Here is a 16,615-nt window from a genome sequence, read left to right on the forward strand (position 1 = left end):
ACAATGGCAGCACCACAGTATAAAATTTAAGAACACTAAAAAGAGAAAGTAAAATCTTCACAGCTTTGCTGACTTTGTAAACATATGTAGAATAGCCAACACACACTACACATTTGAAAGTGCAAACTTTTTTTCAGTAAACAGAATAGCAAAATAAAAAAAAACTATCAAAATAATCCAGACATGTTTTTCCCAAATTCAATGTCACTTTGAATAAATTACATTTATTAGACAAAATATTCAAACAAAGAATCTCATACGAGAAAAAAATTATAAACATTTAAAACTGAAAGCATGGCAGCCAAGGAGTTCTCCCCCTTTATTCCTTATTTATCAACTATTTGATAAATATAATATAACATAAAAGCATAATAGAATGAGGTGCAATAATGCACACAATTAAACAGTATTGTTTGCTTTACATCATTCATATTGACATTTTATATTTTTTTATATATTTAACAGGAATTGTTAGCCTACCATGTGCACTGCACTGACTGCTAACGTTAACTGTTACTGAGAAAGTATTAACCACCGTCACGTCAAAATAAACCATAAACTACTGCTCAATATCTAAAGAAAGATAGTAAAGAAAGTAACAGCTAGCTGGCGTCAGTTATTTGTAAAACGGGTAGTGTTTAACAGTAAAATCTCAATTTAGCTTGCACCGAAGTTATAAGTTATAATTACATAGTTTGCTAACATTAACGTCAGCAAGTTCGAGGCGCGTTAGCAGCAGCACATTTCCCTTATTTAAGAATGATTAAACATGGACTTACCTGCAAGTGATGCACGGGCATCATCTCGCAGTTTCTTCTTCTTTCTTTTCTCATCCTAACTTCTGCTGTCTTTTAGGGGCCATTTCCAAAAAAGTTGCCTACTGTCTGTCTGTCAAACTTCGTTCGCGTTCGTCCTTCGTAAAGGCGCCTGCGCGAACAAACGGCACGGACCATCCAAAGCGGGGGGCGGTACTTTCTAGACTTGAGCAATTAAATGATCTTGTTCCCCCTTTTTTGTTACATATACATGGCTAAAATGTGCCTAATAATATTTCTATATTATTAGCTAATGAAATAATATCGGCATTATATATATTTTTTAATTAGGCTATTTTTGGTGCCCCCTCAGCACTTGGTGCCAGCGGCGGCGCTGTTTACTATCATACTAACTGACAACGTGCTAATTATTTATTGAGAACTCTTCAGTCAAATGAATCTTTATTAAAGTCCCAATGAAGTTCCTTGGATCGCGCAGCTTTGTTTGAAAGGCGGGACATATTGAATGGCTCCTCCCCCTTTTCAAACAGCCAATAGCGTTTAGTTTCCCTCACAGACTGTGAGTCGTACTTGACGGCACCATGGAAGCGAATCCGAGCGCTGATGATACGCTGGATTCAACAGTAGAAGTGAATAAATTCTAAACATTTCATTCTTAACCAACGTACGGTTGGAAACCGTGATAAAACTCAAGCGTTTGAGCAAACGAACACACACTCCCACCCATTTTGCTCTGTGTGTCAACGCTCGCTTCGGCCAGGTGGTGTTTATAGCACAGGGGGCGGTGCTTCAGATTCTAGAGAGCATTTGATTGGACAGAAGATGTGATGAGTCCACGGTGATGTCATAAAATCCCTGATCCATTTTAGCGGAAGTGAGAGACTTCAAGTTTTGAATGCTTATATCTCATAAATGCGAATTTTGTCATTGTTTTGGAGCACACCAGCTTATTCATACCCTTAAGGCTAACATATTCATACTAAAAGCTAAAAAACTTATATTTTGATATCAGGCGGCCTTTAATTATGACATTCCTGCAGAGTTAAGTGGATGTGGAATTGATGTCAGGCATAAACTAAACTTTAAGGGTACTTAAAGGAACAGCTGTTTTAATCTAACAACAGCAGCCTAAAATGTTAAAATCACTCACACAACTAACCTTTTATGGCTTTCTGCTGTAATAGATTTCACCTTAACTTGTGTAACACTGAGATCTGTTGCTGTTTGCATGCCTATTTTTTTGTAATTTCTTTAACTTTTATTTTTATTCTTTTTTGAGTCAAGAAGAGTGGTGCTATAACTTGGGGGCGGCCTGGGGTTCGAGAAGACAGAGAGAGGCCTGAATGTTTGTGTCTGCCTCTCTCTCTCTCTCCCCTGTAGTTCAAAGCCTGCTGCGAGAGTCCCAGGCCATCCGACAGACCAAAGAGAAACAGATCAGCGAGCTGAAGAAAATGTCTGATCAAAGTGTTGAATCTCTGAAAAACGAATGGGAGAAGAAGGTAAGGAAGGGTTGAAAAGGCTCAGGTTTCCACAGGCCTGTCCCTCCTTTGAACACAGAACACTCAGTGAGTTTTAGAGCTCAGCCAATCCCGTCTGAGTCCGAGAAAGAATCTCAAAAATCCAGCTTCTTCTGAGTGCTCTGTAGATGTGTATGTTTATTGCAGATAGAGATAGAAAAGAAAAACTCACAAATTCTCTTTTCTTTTTCTTCCTGGAGAATCTGACCCCTGCCTCTGTACAGGCTTTTGGTTGAAGGCTATCTTGCTTCAGGCCTTATAAAACATTCTCTTTGTTCTCTGTTTCTAAACGTAATATTCTGTAGGCCTCGTGTTAAGGGCTCAACAATAAGGAAGGCCAGATGGCAACGTGAGATCGTCTTTTTATGTCTCACAAACTTAAACATTTAGTTTTCTTTGACACAATGAACATCATTGTGAATTGTGTTGATTTAACCCTCTGGTGCTCTTCACGTGTCGGTCAAAAATTACAGAATTTTTTATTGTTTTTTATTTAATACTTTGTATTTTTAGGGGATTTTTTTATACTAAATTATATTTACGCTGTATTTATAATCCATTTATTCACTTTTTGAGCATAGACCTGAAAATTCAATTTCCAAGCTGTAGTAAATCTCTTCTTTAGAGCACAGACTTAAGTTTGATCTCTTTTCAAATGCGACACTTGGCAAAGATTATTGTTAAAGTCAAAAAGTTTTAAAAAACTAAACTTAAGTAACATAATTGTACGTGTATTGTTATTAAAAATGCACAAAAATAAAATTTTAAATTTTTATATGAGATACATGTTTTCAAAATCAAGTTTTACTCTAAAACTGCAAGCAAAACCATACATCTAAAAAAGTTGTGTTAAAAATTTGAGCTTGATATCTCAAAAAATGAGCTTTCAATCAGATTTTGTTTTGCTGCAGTACCAAAAGTTTCCACTAGATGAAATTCGTCTCCCATTAATTCCCAATGCGCTAATTTTTGACCGCGAGGAGCACAAGTGTGACTATTTTTGCAGGACCATTTAACCTGTTCGAATCATGTCCATGATTTTTTTGTGTGTGTGTGTGTGTCCACATAGCAAGTGGCAAAGCCAGTGTAACATTATCTGGTTTTGTATCCAGTGGACAGTGGAGATTACAGAGTGCAACAAAGATCACTCACTGTTTTTAGTGACGGTTTTCTCCATACTTGAAATCACACTAGCATAAACCATTGCTTAAGGATTTCAGGGTCTTGAAAAGTAAATTTTTTTGAATGGGCACCTTTTGTCCCCCCATCCTGGATCCCTTGTGTTGAGCTCTTACTGGTTCATAGTTTCATGCTGCGGTGGCGGAGATGGAACAGGAGAAGTTTGAGATGCAGAAGAAGCACACAGACAACATCCAAGAGCTGCTGGAGGACACCAACCAGCGCCTCGCCAAGATGGAGGCCGAGTACAGCGGCCAGAACCAGGCCACCGTGAGTGCACTCACACACACTTCAACTGAATTCAGTGGAAACATGATGTATCTTAGAGAAACATTGGGCCAGTTCTGCCAGGACCGCTATCGCCAAATATGATTGACAATTAGCATACAGCTAGGATTGGTGGAGCTTATATATGTAAACAGTGATAGGCGTCGTATTCCTATAGGTAGACGTGGATCAGGTGAGAGTCAGCTTGACTAACGCGATCTTCCAGAACTGACGCTACGCTTGATATTTACAAAACAGGTTATTCCAAAAAAGCACCGACGGGACTTGAAAGTTCTGCACGACACACAAATTAATGACCAACGCAATCTACCAGTTAGCTTTTGGTTTAAGACGTGCTTTTTTGGGTGGGAAATAATGGCGAGCGCAAACCTTAATAAATAACCTAAAAATCTTACAGATCGAAAACCTTTGACCGGCAGTGTACTTGTAAAGCATTGGACCAATCATTCTCGTCTGCATTCGTGTTTTGTGTAGAGGTATGTTTCTTTGTCTTGTTCTTTCCTCCTCTTCCCTCACCTTGTAAACGTTGTCTTGTGTGTGCGTTCGGGGTGTGCCTGAAGCAAAGCATGCCTTATATCTCGAGTTGAAGCTGTCCCACTCGTGACTGGAGCACTGTGGCGCTCTGGCTAAGATGAGCCGGGACGCGCATCAGACCGTGACTGACGCCTAATGTGTATAGCTTGTTACAAATTAGCATTCAGCAGCTGTCATACAGGTAAAGGCACACGGCCTGTCAGCAGGCCTGAATTCATGAGACTTCAAATGCATGCCGACCCCACAGAGTATGACCCTTCTTTAATAATTAAACACAGCACATTTCCAGGCAGGGTCCCAGATGAAAGGCCCTTCTGTCATTGGAAATTAGGTTCTCCCGTTCTGTTGGTTTAGGCTGACCTCAGCAACCTCTCCACCCGAAACCCCCCGCCTCTTGTCTTACCTCTCCTCTCCTCATAGGCTGCTGTTGTCAATATGTCAGCTGAGGTGAGATGCTGTGTGTTGTTTCTACTTTGCGTTTGATGTCTCAATACTCTAGCCTTTGAAAGCCTTTGTTTATCTTTCGTTCTTTCATCATTGTTTTTGTGCGGCACACTCCGACGCTATCCTTACTTCTCAAAAAAAGCTCTTCAAAGCTATGCGGAGTCACATCGGCCAGCCTTTCACATCTTCTGAATGGGTGAGATTGGGGCGCCAACGGGTGCTTGTCGGTTTACCTGTGGCTTCTTGCTTGGGAGCGTGTCAGAAGTTGGCACAACTGTTCTTTTCCTTCGCTCCGCTGAATATTCCCAACACTCATTGGTGGCCAAGTTTCGATGCGCCAATGTCAGTGCTCAATAGAGGAAGCAACACATTGAATATTGATGACAAGATACATATTCATCACATTTGGGACTCAATGGAGATTGATGACTTGCATTGATGTCATAGCACAAACTCTACCTGAGAGATGTGAACATACTGAGTGCATCAGCCACCAACCTCCGTTTGTCAAATATGCTCTATAATCATAACATTAAAGCCACTTGATGCACAAATACCAAGGGATTTATAAAATTGATATAAGGTCAAAGAAGAAGTTAACATGGTTAATATGTGTAGTCTGCCAGGAGTGTTTAAAGCTCAGAGCTGGTTGCTGGTCAAATACATTTTAGGAATGAACCATCATTGTCAATATTGTGTCCTCAACCAAGACACATGGAACTAAACAGTGAATGGTTGCCCTGTTCTATCCACCCTATTTTTAACACAAGAACAACACGGCCATTTGTAATTTGAGTGTAAAAGGCTTCTGGTGTCATCCACTTCCAGTTATTTTAGCTATACATAAACAGTCTTTTATACTGCTTGATATTACAGACTATTTTATTGAGATCTGGAGACTGGTGAAACCAGCTTGAGATGATTTGAGTTTTGTGACGTGGCCTGTTGTCCCGCTGGGAGTATCCATCAGAAGATGAGGACACTGTGGTCATAAAGGGATGGACATGGTCAGCAACAATACTCAGGTAGACTGTGGTGTTTAAACGGTGCTCGATTGGTCATAAGAGGCTTAAAGTGTGCTGAGGAAATATATAACACACCGTTACAGTACCTGAACCGCTGATACAAGGCAGGATGATCCATGCTTTCATGTTGTTTACGCCAAATTCTGACTCTATCATCTTCTGATGATATCTGAATATTGCAGCAGAAAACCAGACTCATCAGGCTAGGCAACGCTTTTCCCAATCTTCTATTGTCCAGATTTGGTGAGTGTGTGTGAATTGTAGCCTCAGTTTGACAGGAGTGGCACTCTTAATGCTTCAATGATGAGAATGCCTGAATGGAGAATAATAAGGAATTGTCCTTTTTCCCAAAGCAAAGCACAAGCAACATAATGACATTCGCATTGTCTTTCTTATTATCTATTTTTCTATTCAGTAATCACCAACACGGCAGGGCTGTTACTCGTTTCACATGCAAAGAGGTTTGCCAGTCTAAGTGGCCACAATTAATGTTGAAAATAACCTCGATAATAAGACTTGATAATAAAAGTGTAGAATATGCCCCTATAAAATCTTGCAGATTAACACTGTTTGAGTCAACAAAATGTCAGCTTGAAAGGAGAATGAGATATGCTTTTAGTTTCTCTTTGTTTGGGTTGAGTATTCATAAAACAATTGTTGATCCGTATCCTCATAGATGATACAGTACGTGTGTAGAAAAGCACATACAATCTCAACATGCTCCTGGCCACTGAGACGTGCTCTCAGATGAGGGCATGTGTGATTGAAAGGATAAAGACGTGTCCCATGTCACCTGCGGATTTGACTGTAAGAGGGCGTTATCACGATCTCAATCACTGTTACATCAGCAGCCGTTCCTGACTGACTCTCAGAGTATTTACTTAAATTTGTTCAACACCAAATTTATTTTACAATGTCCTTGTTACATGTGTTTACCAAAGTAATAACAGTAAATTATGCATAATTACATGCAACTAACCCTCAACCAAACCCTAACCCTATAGTAAGTACATGTAGTTGCTTAATATAACTCAGTACTTAAATATATAATTACACTGTAACAACGACACCTTAAAATAAAGTGTAACCTATTTTTCTTACCCCACCTCTCCCCTGCCCAGTGTTTGAAGTATGATTCAGAAAATGGAAATAACAGTAGGATGGTTATGAATGGCTCAGACGATTGTATGTGCGTTGTGCCATCAGGGTCAGTGTATTAATTACAAGCGTGCGTCATAGCACAAGTCTCACTCTTTCAGATCATGCCGCATTTCACACTGGGAGTTAACAAAGGCCTATTTTCCAGAGTTTCGACACTGACGTCGCCATCAGAAAGCTGTGCTTTTCAACACTGGCCACTTTCATCATCTGAACTATGTATCTTCAATCAATAATCTGTCATCGTTCATATCAGCCTGCATTCCACCCGCCACGCACGGGACAGTGGCCTCCATTAACGATGAGACGCGAGTGTGTGTGTATGTGTGTGTCTGAGCGCTGTCTGGTTTTGGTTTAACAGCTCTTGCTGTCTCATGGAAAGTTTCCCCCTTCCTGCATTTCATCAGATACGGTTGTCTCATTTTCAAATGAAGACCATCCTAGATCCTAGATGTTCTTTTGAGGGCTGAGCTATGCTTTAATGCTGGTCTGCTTCACATGCCTTTTTTATATTCAATCGCAGCATGCTCTGGGTTGTGCTAAAGAACAGAGGCCCACAGGTGCATCAGATTTGAAAGATGATCTTTGAAGGTGGATGAGGATGGTGTGGTGGCCATGAATGCTGTTAGAAAGCTGTTTAGGCTCACAGTTACTGAACTGTTCAACTTTCACTATCACATCTACAGAAGAATTCCCCATTCAGGAGGTCTCCACTGCCGTAGTCTGTTGTCTCTGTGTTAGGAAGCTACTGTGAAGCTGTAGTGTGTAAAGATACAAGCGACTCATAATTAGGGATGCACAGATATGAAACTTTTGGCCGATACTGATAACCAATATTTCTTTCAATTTGAAAGCCAATAACCGATATAAAGGTGATATGTACCGATATATTCAGAGCCTGATTACAAAAACAAAAGTCTCACCGTTAAAATCTAAAATGAATCATTAAAATGTCCCAAACACACAATTATAATGTTCTCATGATAATTTTTTGTAGTCGATATGACAGACTGTTGCACTGAACTGTATTTTCCTTTTTTGAAGTGATTTCAATCATATTTCAAGCAATTCAAAACCATCATGTCGAACAGTGCGCATCTGAAGAGTCTCAGCTGAAGGAAATAATCCATTATTTATCCCATATATCATGCATCCCTATATTTTTAAACCCTATAATTTTAAAGTAGTTCATAGGGGGCCATAACTTTTGCAATAAAACACTATTTATTTATTTATTTATTTATTTAGTGACAGAATTAAACTTGAACAGATAGATTTACATTCAAAAACAAAAAACAATAAAGCATTAAACAAAATATTTGTTTCTACATGAACATAAGTGCAACATTTTGTTTAAAAATTGTTGTTACTGTACTGAACTAACACTGAACGAAATTAAAGGTACAGTTCACCCAAAAATGAAAACGTTATCACCATTTACCTCATACAAACCTGGATGAATTTCTTTCTTCTGTTGAACTAATAAGAAGATATTTTGAAGAATGTTGGTAGCCAGTTGACGGTGTTGATTGACTTCCATATATATATATATATATATATATATATATATATATATATTTTTTTTTTTAATAACCACACAATTTTCTTCTATAGAGCGGCTTTGTATAGCTGAACATTTGTTTCATAATTGCTGAGTTTTGCAACATTAACACTATTTTCACGTTTATCACTGTGAAATTTCTTATATTGTGTAAAGCACTAATATAGATATAGTACTTTATACTACAGGGCCGTTGAATGCTTGAATCTGATTGGTTGACGAACGTTCTAAGGTGTGCATTATTTTCAGGGAAACGCACGGCTAAAGTAGTTCCAGGCAGGTCTTGACCGCATTACAGTTCCATATCACTTCGCGTAGTTAACGGCAATAACGGAAAATAGGATACAATTCATAACAAGAAAAAACATTTAGCCCCATGCGATTGATCTGCAATTTTCAATGTCTAGCTTCACAATCAATAGAAACATGCAGTTTAATTTAAAAAAATAAAGTATATAGTCCTGTCTATATTATAATCAATAGAAAATTAAACTGAATATAGGCTAAATAAATGGATAGTCCTGCAGTACGGATTTTTATTGCAGATAATAATAAATAAATAATTATTTATAGGCCCACTTGTTAGAAGGGCTTTGTGTTTCATTTATTTGGCTATAGTCTACTGTCATCGTCAATGAAAAAAAAAAAAAAGAATGAACGAATTAATTAAACCGAATTAAATTAATAAATAAATAATAAAACTGATGCACATGCTTTTCTGTCTCATTATTGCAACATCTCTCTCTAATAACTGCATTAATAACTGCATAAAGCCGGGGACACACTTTAAGGCCGGTTATGAATGCAATTTGATACTTATGACTGATAATGCCCAAACGCGCGTTCAGTCTGTGTTCAAACTCGGTGTTTAAAATCTGCTGCAGTCGATGAAAACAGTCAGAGAATGTGTCAGCTAGTCGTGTGTCCCCAGCATTAGTCTGCTATCAGTGGCTCAAACCTCCGTTACTAACTCTAAAATGACGTTTTGGAATTAGCAACGGAGGCATTGGATTAGATGTGTAAGAATTTAGTCCTACATACAAGAGCGTTTTAATGACAAAAACTTTACAAACGTCTTGAAATACATAATCTGAACAATGTTTCGTGGTGTGGTAACTGTAGTATAAGCGGAATAATTGACTTCAGGCCGTTGAATTATTAGAAAAATAATGCACACCCGAGGTGAACGGCCACTCCGCTTCGCGTCGTGACCGCATTACCACCTCGGGTGTGCATTATTTTTCTAATAATTCAACGGCCTGTCGTCAATTATTCCTTACATATAGTAAAGCACTATAGATAACCTTTTTTTTTTCACCTTGGATCCTATTTCAGGGTTTGCGTTCTCGAGCCCCAAACACTTGTTGTGCGTTAAACACATTAAAAGTTTTCAGTTAAAACAGTGTCATATAAGCGGCCCCTAAGTTAATAATTAATGATCTTTGCAATTGAAGTGAATCAGTCAAAACTAACTTTAGCTGGAGAATAACTTTATTCTAGAACTGCGGTAAAGCTCTGTTACTGTAAGGTCCTATTATCACTGTAAAGCTGCTCTGAAACAATGTATATTGGTAAAAGCGGTGTATAAATGAAGGTGACTTGACTTGATTAAAAAAAAATGTTTTACAGCAATAGAAATCTGTGAATATTTTTTTGATCTGTGATATTTTTAATGAGCTGGCTCATTTGTATGAACTGTCTGTCTCTTTGCTTTCCTCTAGGAGCAGATGGTGCACGAGCTAGAGTCACGGGTTAAGCAGCTCTCCGTGGAAGTGAAGAACGGGAACCTGCTTCGGCAGAAGGTCACGCAGGAGAAAGCCGAGTTAGAGATTCAGATCGCCTCCATCAGCGCTGAGCTACAAGAGGCCAACCACAGGTACGAGAAATCCTGCCGGTCTCAGATGCGACTGATCGCAGGTGCAGAGATCTGGTGTAACCGATCGCAAACACGCCTGACATCTGTCCTTAACCTATGATGCAGTCCCACAATACATTGCAGTTAGTGAAAATGTTTGTGTGTGGTGATTGTGTGTGTTCTTCAGGGCCATGTCCCTGCAGATTGAGATGGAGAAGATGAGAGACCAGCATGAGGACTCGCTGCAGAAGCTTCAGGCCAGACACGACGCAGACATGAGCCACTTCCAGCAGGAACACACACTCTCTGCAGCCAAGGCATCTTCACTCACCTCTCACACCTTACACATGCTTTACTCACTTTTATGTCTGGTGGTAGTCGACAGATTCACTTTTAGTGAGTTAACTTTCTGATATACAAGCTTAGGAATGATCCCTGGGGCCAGTTGCATAAATTTAGACATTATGCTAAGACAGTGTGTTAAGATCTAGTGTGACCCACTAGCAGTTAGTCAAGGGATGGTTGGTCTTACTTTTTGTTACCAAATTAGGCCAATCTATGTTTTTATGTAACTGACTTAAAAAGTTATGATCAGTCTTAAAGAAAAACATTTGATGACTAACTTAGTCTTAGTCTGTAATACCATTTATGCAAGATGTATTACAGCTAACTTGTACTGCATCCTAACCCGAATGGAGTGACTGAACTTAAATTGAACTATATTGCTACTCACGTGAAGTATGAATGTAAGATTAGGACATATTAGGACTTCTAAGATAGTCTAACAACCACAAAAATGCACAGTACACACAAATATTAGGTGTTTTTATGTCCTACAAAAAAGTATATATGTTCGTTTGTAATGATTCCCTGAGCTTATCAAAAAAAAACAACTAAAAAACACGTTTATTCATCTGTGCGATTAGTCTAGATCTGGCTGATTTTATTGACCATTCTTCCACTGAACGATTAAACTATAACCCCTTTAACACAGCAATCCCGGAAAATTACCGTAAAATTGCCAGAATGACCTGAACCGGAAGTTTAAATGCCTTGTTTTTAAAGAAGGCTCGTTATTTAATCTATTTTAGTTAACTATCTTAGTTAAAATGTATTAAGAATGTACAATACTTTTTCAGCATTTATTAATCTCAGTTAATATTAATTTCAACATTTACTAATACAGTATTAAAATCAAAGGTTGAATTTGTTAGCATTAGTTAATACACTGTGAACTAGCATGAACAAACAATGAACAGCTGGATTTTTATTAACTAACATTAGCAAAGATTAATAACTACTGTAACAAATGTATTGCTCGTTAGTTCATGTTAGTTAAAACATTTACTAATGTTAACTAATGAACTTTATTGTAAAGTGTTACCATTTTAACATATGTGACAGTACCGCTAACTGTTATATTTGAAAAGGTCCGGTTCACTCATGATCTGTTACCGATACACTTAAAAGTATACTCGTATAACCTAAAAAGTGTGCCAATTTAGTCTCAAGTATTGAAATAGTACATATACAAATAATACTAGTACACCTGTTTCCTTTACTGTACACCTGGAATATACTCACACTTATATATACTCACACACACACACATATATATATATATATATACATATACACTAAAATTAACCTGAGGTATACTTCTCTTTTGTCCGAGATATTCTTGCTGTCTACTGAGGGGTCTTTGCATCAGGAGGATGTTTGTGATGAAAATGTGGGCTAAACAGTCAGCTCACTAGGTTTTGAAACGGAGCCAATCTTTTTAAGTTTATGGTTTCACAGCATTTTGTTAATGTAGTGTGTGTCTCTGTCAGGCATCGGAGGCGATTGAGGGTTTGGAGCAGACTGTGATCCTCCTGAAACAGCAGATACAAGAGACTGAAAACAGGAGACAGAGACAGCTCAGGGTCAGTAGCTCACACACACTCTTCACACACATCACGCTATCTTATAGTGGGTATAGTGGATGTTCTTACTGCTGGTTGCCCTCGTTATTGGTGGGATTCACAACTAACACAGTAACACACACAGTTAGGCACATCTGGTTGCTGTATTTCACAGGGCTAATCCACTGACTTCATTTCCATAGACAGTCACTGCATCACATCACTGCTTATTTGCGTAATGTTAAAAGCCCAAATCAGATTTTGCTGCCAACTCTCAATGAAAACTAACGACCAGTTGCTTTGTCATGCAAATCATGCAAATCCGTCAGTGTGAACGACCCGATGTACCTCAGCAAGTCAGTTCATGTTACTCCAGAGAAATCAAATTGGTCTTCCTAATATTTTTGCCAGTGTATTTGCAACTTGCTTTGCCTTTGAATCTCTTTTCTTTATTGTCAGACGTCACCATGTGTCCTCTTACTTGTCAAACCCTTTCCAAACACTTTATCACCATGCAATGAAATCCCCATGGATAAAATCAAAACGTTTTTTCCTCACTCTGAAATAAACCAGTAAAATGGTTTGCGATTGTCGTTCCATGTTGGCTTTATGTGTGAATGACAATTATTGATTATTATGCTGTCAAACATAACTGCTCAAAACAAGTGAGGTCAACTCCTTATTTGTTTGTCTGTTTATCTGTTTTGTTTTGCTTTGCTTTCTTATGCTTGGTTTTGTTTTGTTTTTGTTTCATTTGCTTTGTTTTGCTTTTTTTTCTTATGCTTTGTTTTTGTTTTGCTTTTCTTTCTTATGCTTTGTTTTTGTTTTGTTTTGTTTGCTTTGCTTTGCTTTGCTTTGTTATGTTTTGTTTGCTTTGCTTTGTTATGTTTTTGTTTTGTTGTGTTTTGTTTTGTTTGGTTTGTCTGCTTTGTTTTGTTTGTTTGCTTTGTTTTTGTTTTGTTTTTGTGTTGTTTTGTTTGCTTTGCTTTGTTATGTTTTTGTTTAGTTTTGTTTGTTTGCTTTGCTTTGTTATTTTTTGTTTTGTTTTTGCTTTGTTTTGCTTTTCTTTCTTATGCTTTATTTTTGTTTGCTTTGCTTTGTTTGCTTTGCTTTGTTATGTTTTGTTATGTTTTGTTTTTGTTTGCTTTGCTTTATGTTTTTGTTTTGTTGTGTTTTGTTTGTCAGCTTTGTTTTGTTTGTTTGCTTTGTTGTTTTGTTTGCTTTGCTTTATGTTTTTGTTTTGTTTTGTTTGTTTGCTTTGCTTTGTTATTTTTTGTTTTGTTTTGTTTTTGCTTTGTTTTGCTTTTCTTTCTTATGCTTTGTTTTGGTTTGGTTTGTTTGCTTTGCTTTGCTTTGTTATGTTTTGTTATGTTTTGTTTTTGTTTGCTTGCTTTGTTTTGCTTTGCTTTCTTGTGCTTTGCTTTGTTTTGCTTTCTTATTCTTTCATTTAATTGAATTTGATTTGATTTGTTTTGTTTTGTTCAGGACCAAGAGAATAAGATGCAGCAAGAGATAACAGATCTGCAAAACAGCACTGCCAAAAAGGTAATTAATTTAATCAAAAACTCTGTACAATATTATTTAAAAATATGATATGGCTTATTTATAAGTGTTTGGACATGTCATTATTTGTGCTGCCCTCGATTGAATATTTGGTCTTCTAAGCCTCTTCTGGTTGTCTATTAGGGGTCAGCCTAGTCATTATACAGCATAATGAAATATCAAAGCAAGAGTCGTTGATTATAAAGAAACGTACAGACTCTGTGTGCCTGCTCTCAGTAACTGTAGTTTAGTGAGGTGAGTTGCCTGATTGAAAAAATCCTGTTAACTTTCATTCGAGCCAGGTTGTTTTTTTGTTTTGTTTTTACATTGATTTGCACATATTAAACTTTTGATTATTCACACCAAACTTTATAAGTTTAAAGCCCTAGTTATTATATTGCAACAATTATAATAAACTTGAAAAGAGACTGACCAGTCTTCATAATCAGCAGCAGTCTCAGAGGCAGTATAAACCGAAGCAGGCCGTTTTAGTTAGACATAAAAGCATTTCCTCTGCTCTCAATTGCCCTAGTTCACTTTGATGAAGGGAAGATTTGAGGCTGTAAAATCGAGTGATCGTTACAAGGGCCCTGCTTCCACCTGGCATTAAAGGGATAGTTCACCCAAATCATCATTTACTCTCCCTCAAGCTGTTCCAAACCTGTATGAGTTTCTTCTGTTGAACTAATAAGAAGATATTGTGAAGAATGTGGATAACCAGACAGTTGATGGACCCCATTGACTTCCATAGTAGAATAAAAATACTGTCTTCTATCATCGTCTACCATCTTCTTTTGTGTTCAGCAGAAGAAAGAAACTAATACAGGTTTTATTCATCAAGACACTTCCTCCTTATTTCACCAAAACTCTACATCACTGAGTGCAACACACGAATACCATATTCATTCATTCACATTTATTTGTAGAGCGCTTTTCACAATACACCTCGTTTCAAAACAGCTTTACAGAACTATTTACAGTGATCTGTTATCAGAGGTGACTGTCTAAGTTATGTATTTCAGAAATGTACATATACATAATCATTCAGTTAGCTAAAAATGTACTAATTTAAACAATGTAATAATTTAAGGCATAAACAATGAGCTCATTGAAGTAATGAATACATGTTTGTTAACAAATGATTATGACAGAAAATTGGGTTACACTTTATTTTAAGGTGTCTTTGTTACAGTGTAATTATATATTTAAGTGCAGTGTAATATTAAGTAACTACATGCACTTACTATAGGATTAGGGTTAGGGTTAGTTGCATGTAATTATGCATAAGTAATAGTTATTACTATAGTGACTACAAGTAACATATGTGACAGTGACACTGTAAAACAAAGTGTTACTGAAAATTGTAGCACTGTCAACAACAATTTCATGTTACATAACTATGATTTCCACCTCAACCGTTTTAATACAACAGTGAAGTTTAAATCACTTGTTTGGTGCGCAAAACCCATGAAAACCACACGTTAAGTGAGTGCCAGCGAGTAGCGACTAACGTACAAATTCGATGTAGTCGCAAACATCTTTGACTTCCTCCGTATGTGATTTCAGTGCCTCAATCACAAGACGTTTTAGACCTCGTTTCCTCCTGTATTTAGCGCTTGCCACCTGTCAAGTTAAGTCAGCTTTATTGATACAACTATTATGAAAATCTGGAATCTGAGGGAGCAAAAAAATCTAAACATTGAGAAAATGTCCTTTAAAGTTGTGCATTTATGTTGGCGATTGTGCTGCATTCACTCACAAAAATACATGTTTTATATATTTACGGTAGGAAATTTACAAGATATCTTCTTGGAACATGATCTTTACTTAATATCCTCATGATTTTTGGCATAAAAGAAAAATCGATAATTTTGACCCATACAATGTATTGTTGGCTATTGCCACAAATATACCCGTGCGACATGTGACTGGTTTTGTGGTCCACGATCACATAAAATGGTGTCAATGCAGGCAGATCAATAATATTTTTGAATATTAAATTAAATGTCCCCAACTAAGCAAGCCAAAAGCCAAAGGCAAAAAAAAGTGACAGTAGCAAGGAACCAAAACTACATCAGAAAAGAAAAACCCAAATGATTTGCAAATGTGATCAGACCACTAAAACGCCAGGTGGAAACAGGACCAAGTTGGTATTTGTCAAGTGTTTCCCCAAATGAAAGGGGAGCGTAACGAGACAGTAATAGACCCGACCTGATTGCCCCGCTAATTATGAGACTTAATAGGAGCTGCTCCCTTTCAAACGTCTTCAAAGCTGCAGAACTGTCATAAAAAGGGCCGCTTTAATAATTGTCCCGACACAATCAGGCGAAGGTAAGGTTTAAGATCAGCCTCAGACACCTGGTGCTGTCTTCAAAGGGCCGGTCCAGTTATAAAGCAGGACCTCTGTCAAGGGCACATCTGCAAAGCACAGGCCATATATACACCTGCAGGCCAGCACACGACCTCTGACCTTCACTAAATCAGATCAGCTCTATTGAGCTGTGCTGCTGAAAGCCTGTTGAGTGATTGACACTGTCCCAGTTGCAGACGCTTCAGGCCCAGCTGGAGAAGGAACGGGTCGAGAGCAAGAGGAAGATCAGCAAGATGGAGGACTCGCTCAGGTAAGGCCTGCCAAAGCCATTAAACTGTACACTAGCGGTCAACTTTTTGACTTTTACATTTTTTTGCCATGTAAACATTCTATTCATCAACGAATCCTGAAATAAAAGTGTAAATAACTGTTTTCAACATTGATAATAATAATGAATGTTTCTTGAGCATCAAACCATCATATTAGAATGATTTCTGAAGGATCATGTGACACTGAAGACT

The 16,615-nt window shown here is 37.7% G+C and overlaps 1 protein-coding gene across 2 annotated transcripts in view; it reads left to right on the forward strand.

The window, feature by feature from the left end:
* cep112 (centrosomal protein 112) overlaps window positions 1-16,615 on the forward strand; it is a 210,447-nt gene that overhangs the window by 56,009 nt on the left and 137,823 nt on the right. Inside the window, exons 11-17 of one of the 2 annotated variants that reach the window (XM_081363687.1) lie at window positions 2,157-2,275; window positions 3,599-3,742; window positions 10,204-10,358; window positions 10,525-10,654; window positions 12,170-12,262; window positions 13,727-13,786; window positions 16,325-16,404. In XM_081363687.1, the coding sequence (XP_081219813.1) occupies window positions 2,157-2,275; window positions 3,599-3,742; window positions 10,204-10,358; window positions 10,525-10,654; window positions 12,170-12,262; window positions 13,727-13,786; window positions 16,325-16,404 (781 nt within the window). The remainder of the gene's footprint in view (window positions 1-2,156; window positions 2,276-3,598; window positions 3,743-10,203; window positions 10,359-10,524; window positions 10,655-12,169; window positions 12,263-13,726; window positions 13,787-16,324; window positions 16,405-16,615) is intronic. The other variant, XM_081363688.1, reaches the window with a different exon arrangement.

The sequence above is a fragment of the Scardinius erythrophthalmus genome (genome assembly GCF_964197995.2).
Source record: "Scardinius erythrophthalmus genome assembly, chromosome: 1".
NCBI classification, from domain to species: domain Eukaryota; kingdom Metazoa; phylum Chordata; class Actinopteri; order Cypriniformes; family Leuciscidae; genus Scardinius; species Scardinius erythrophthalmus.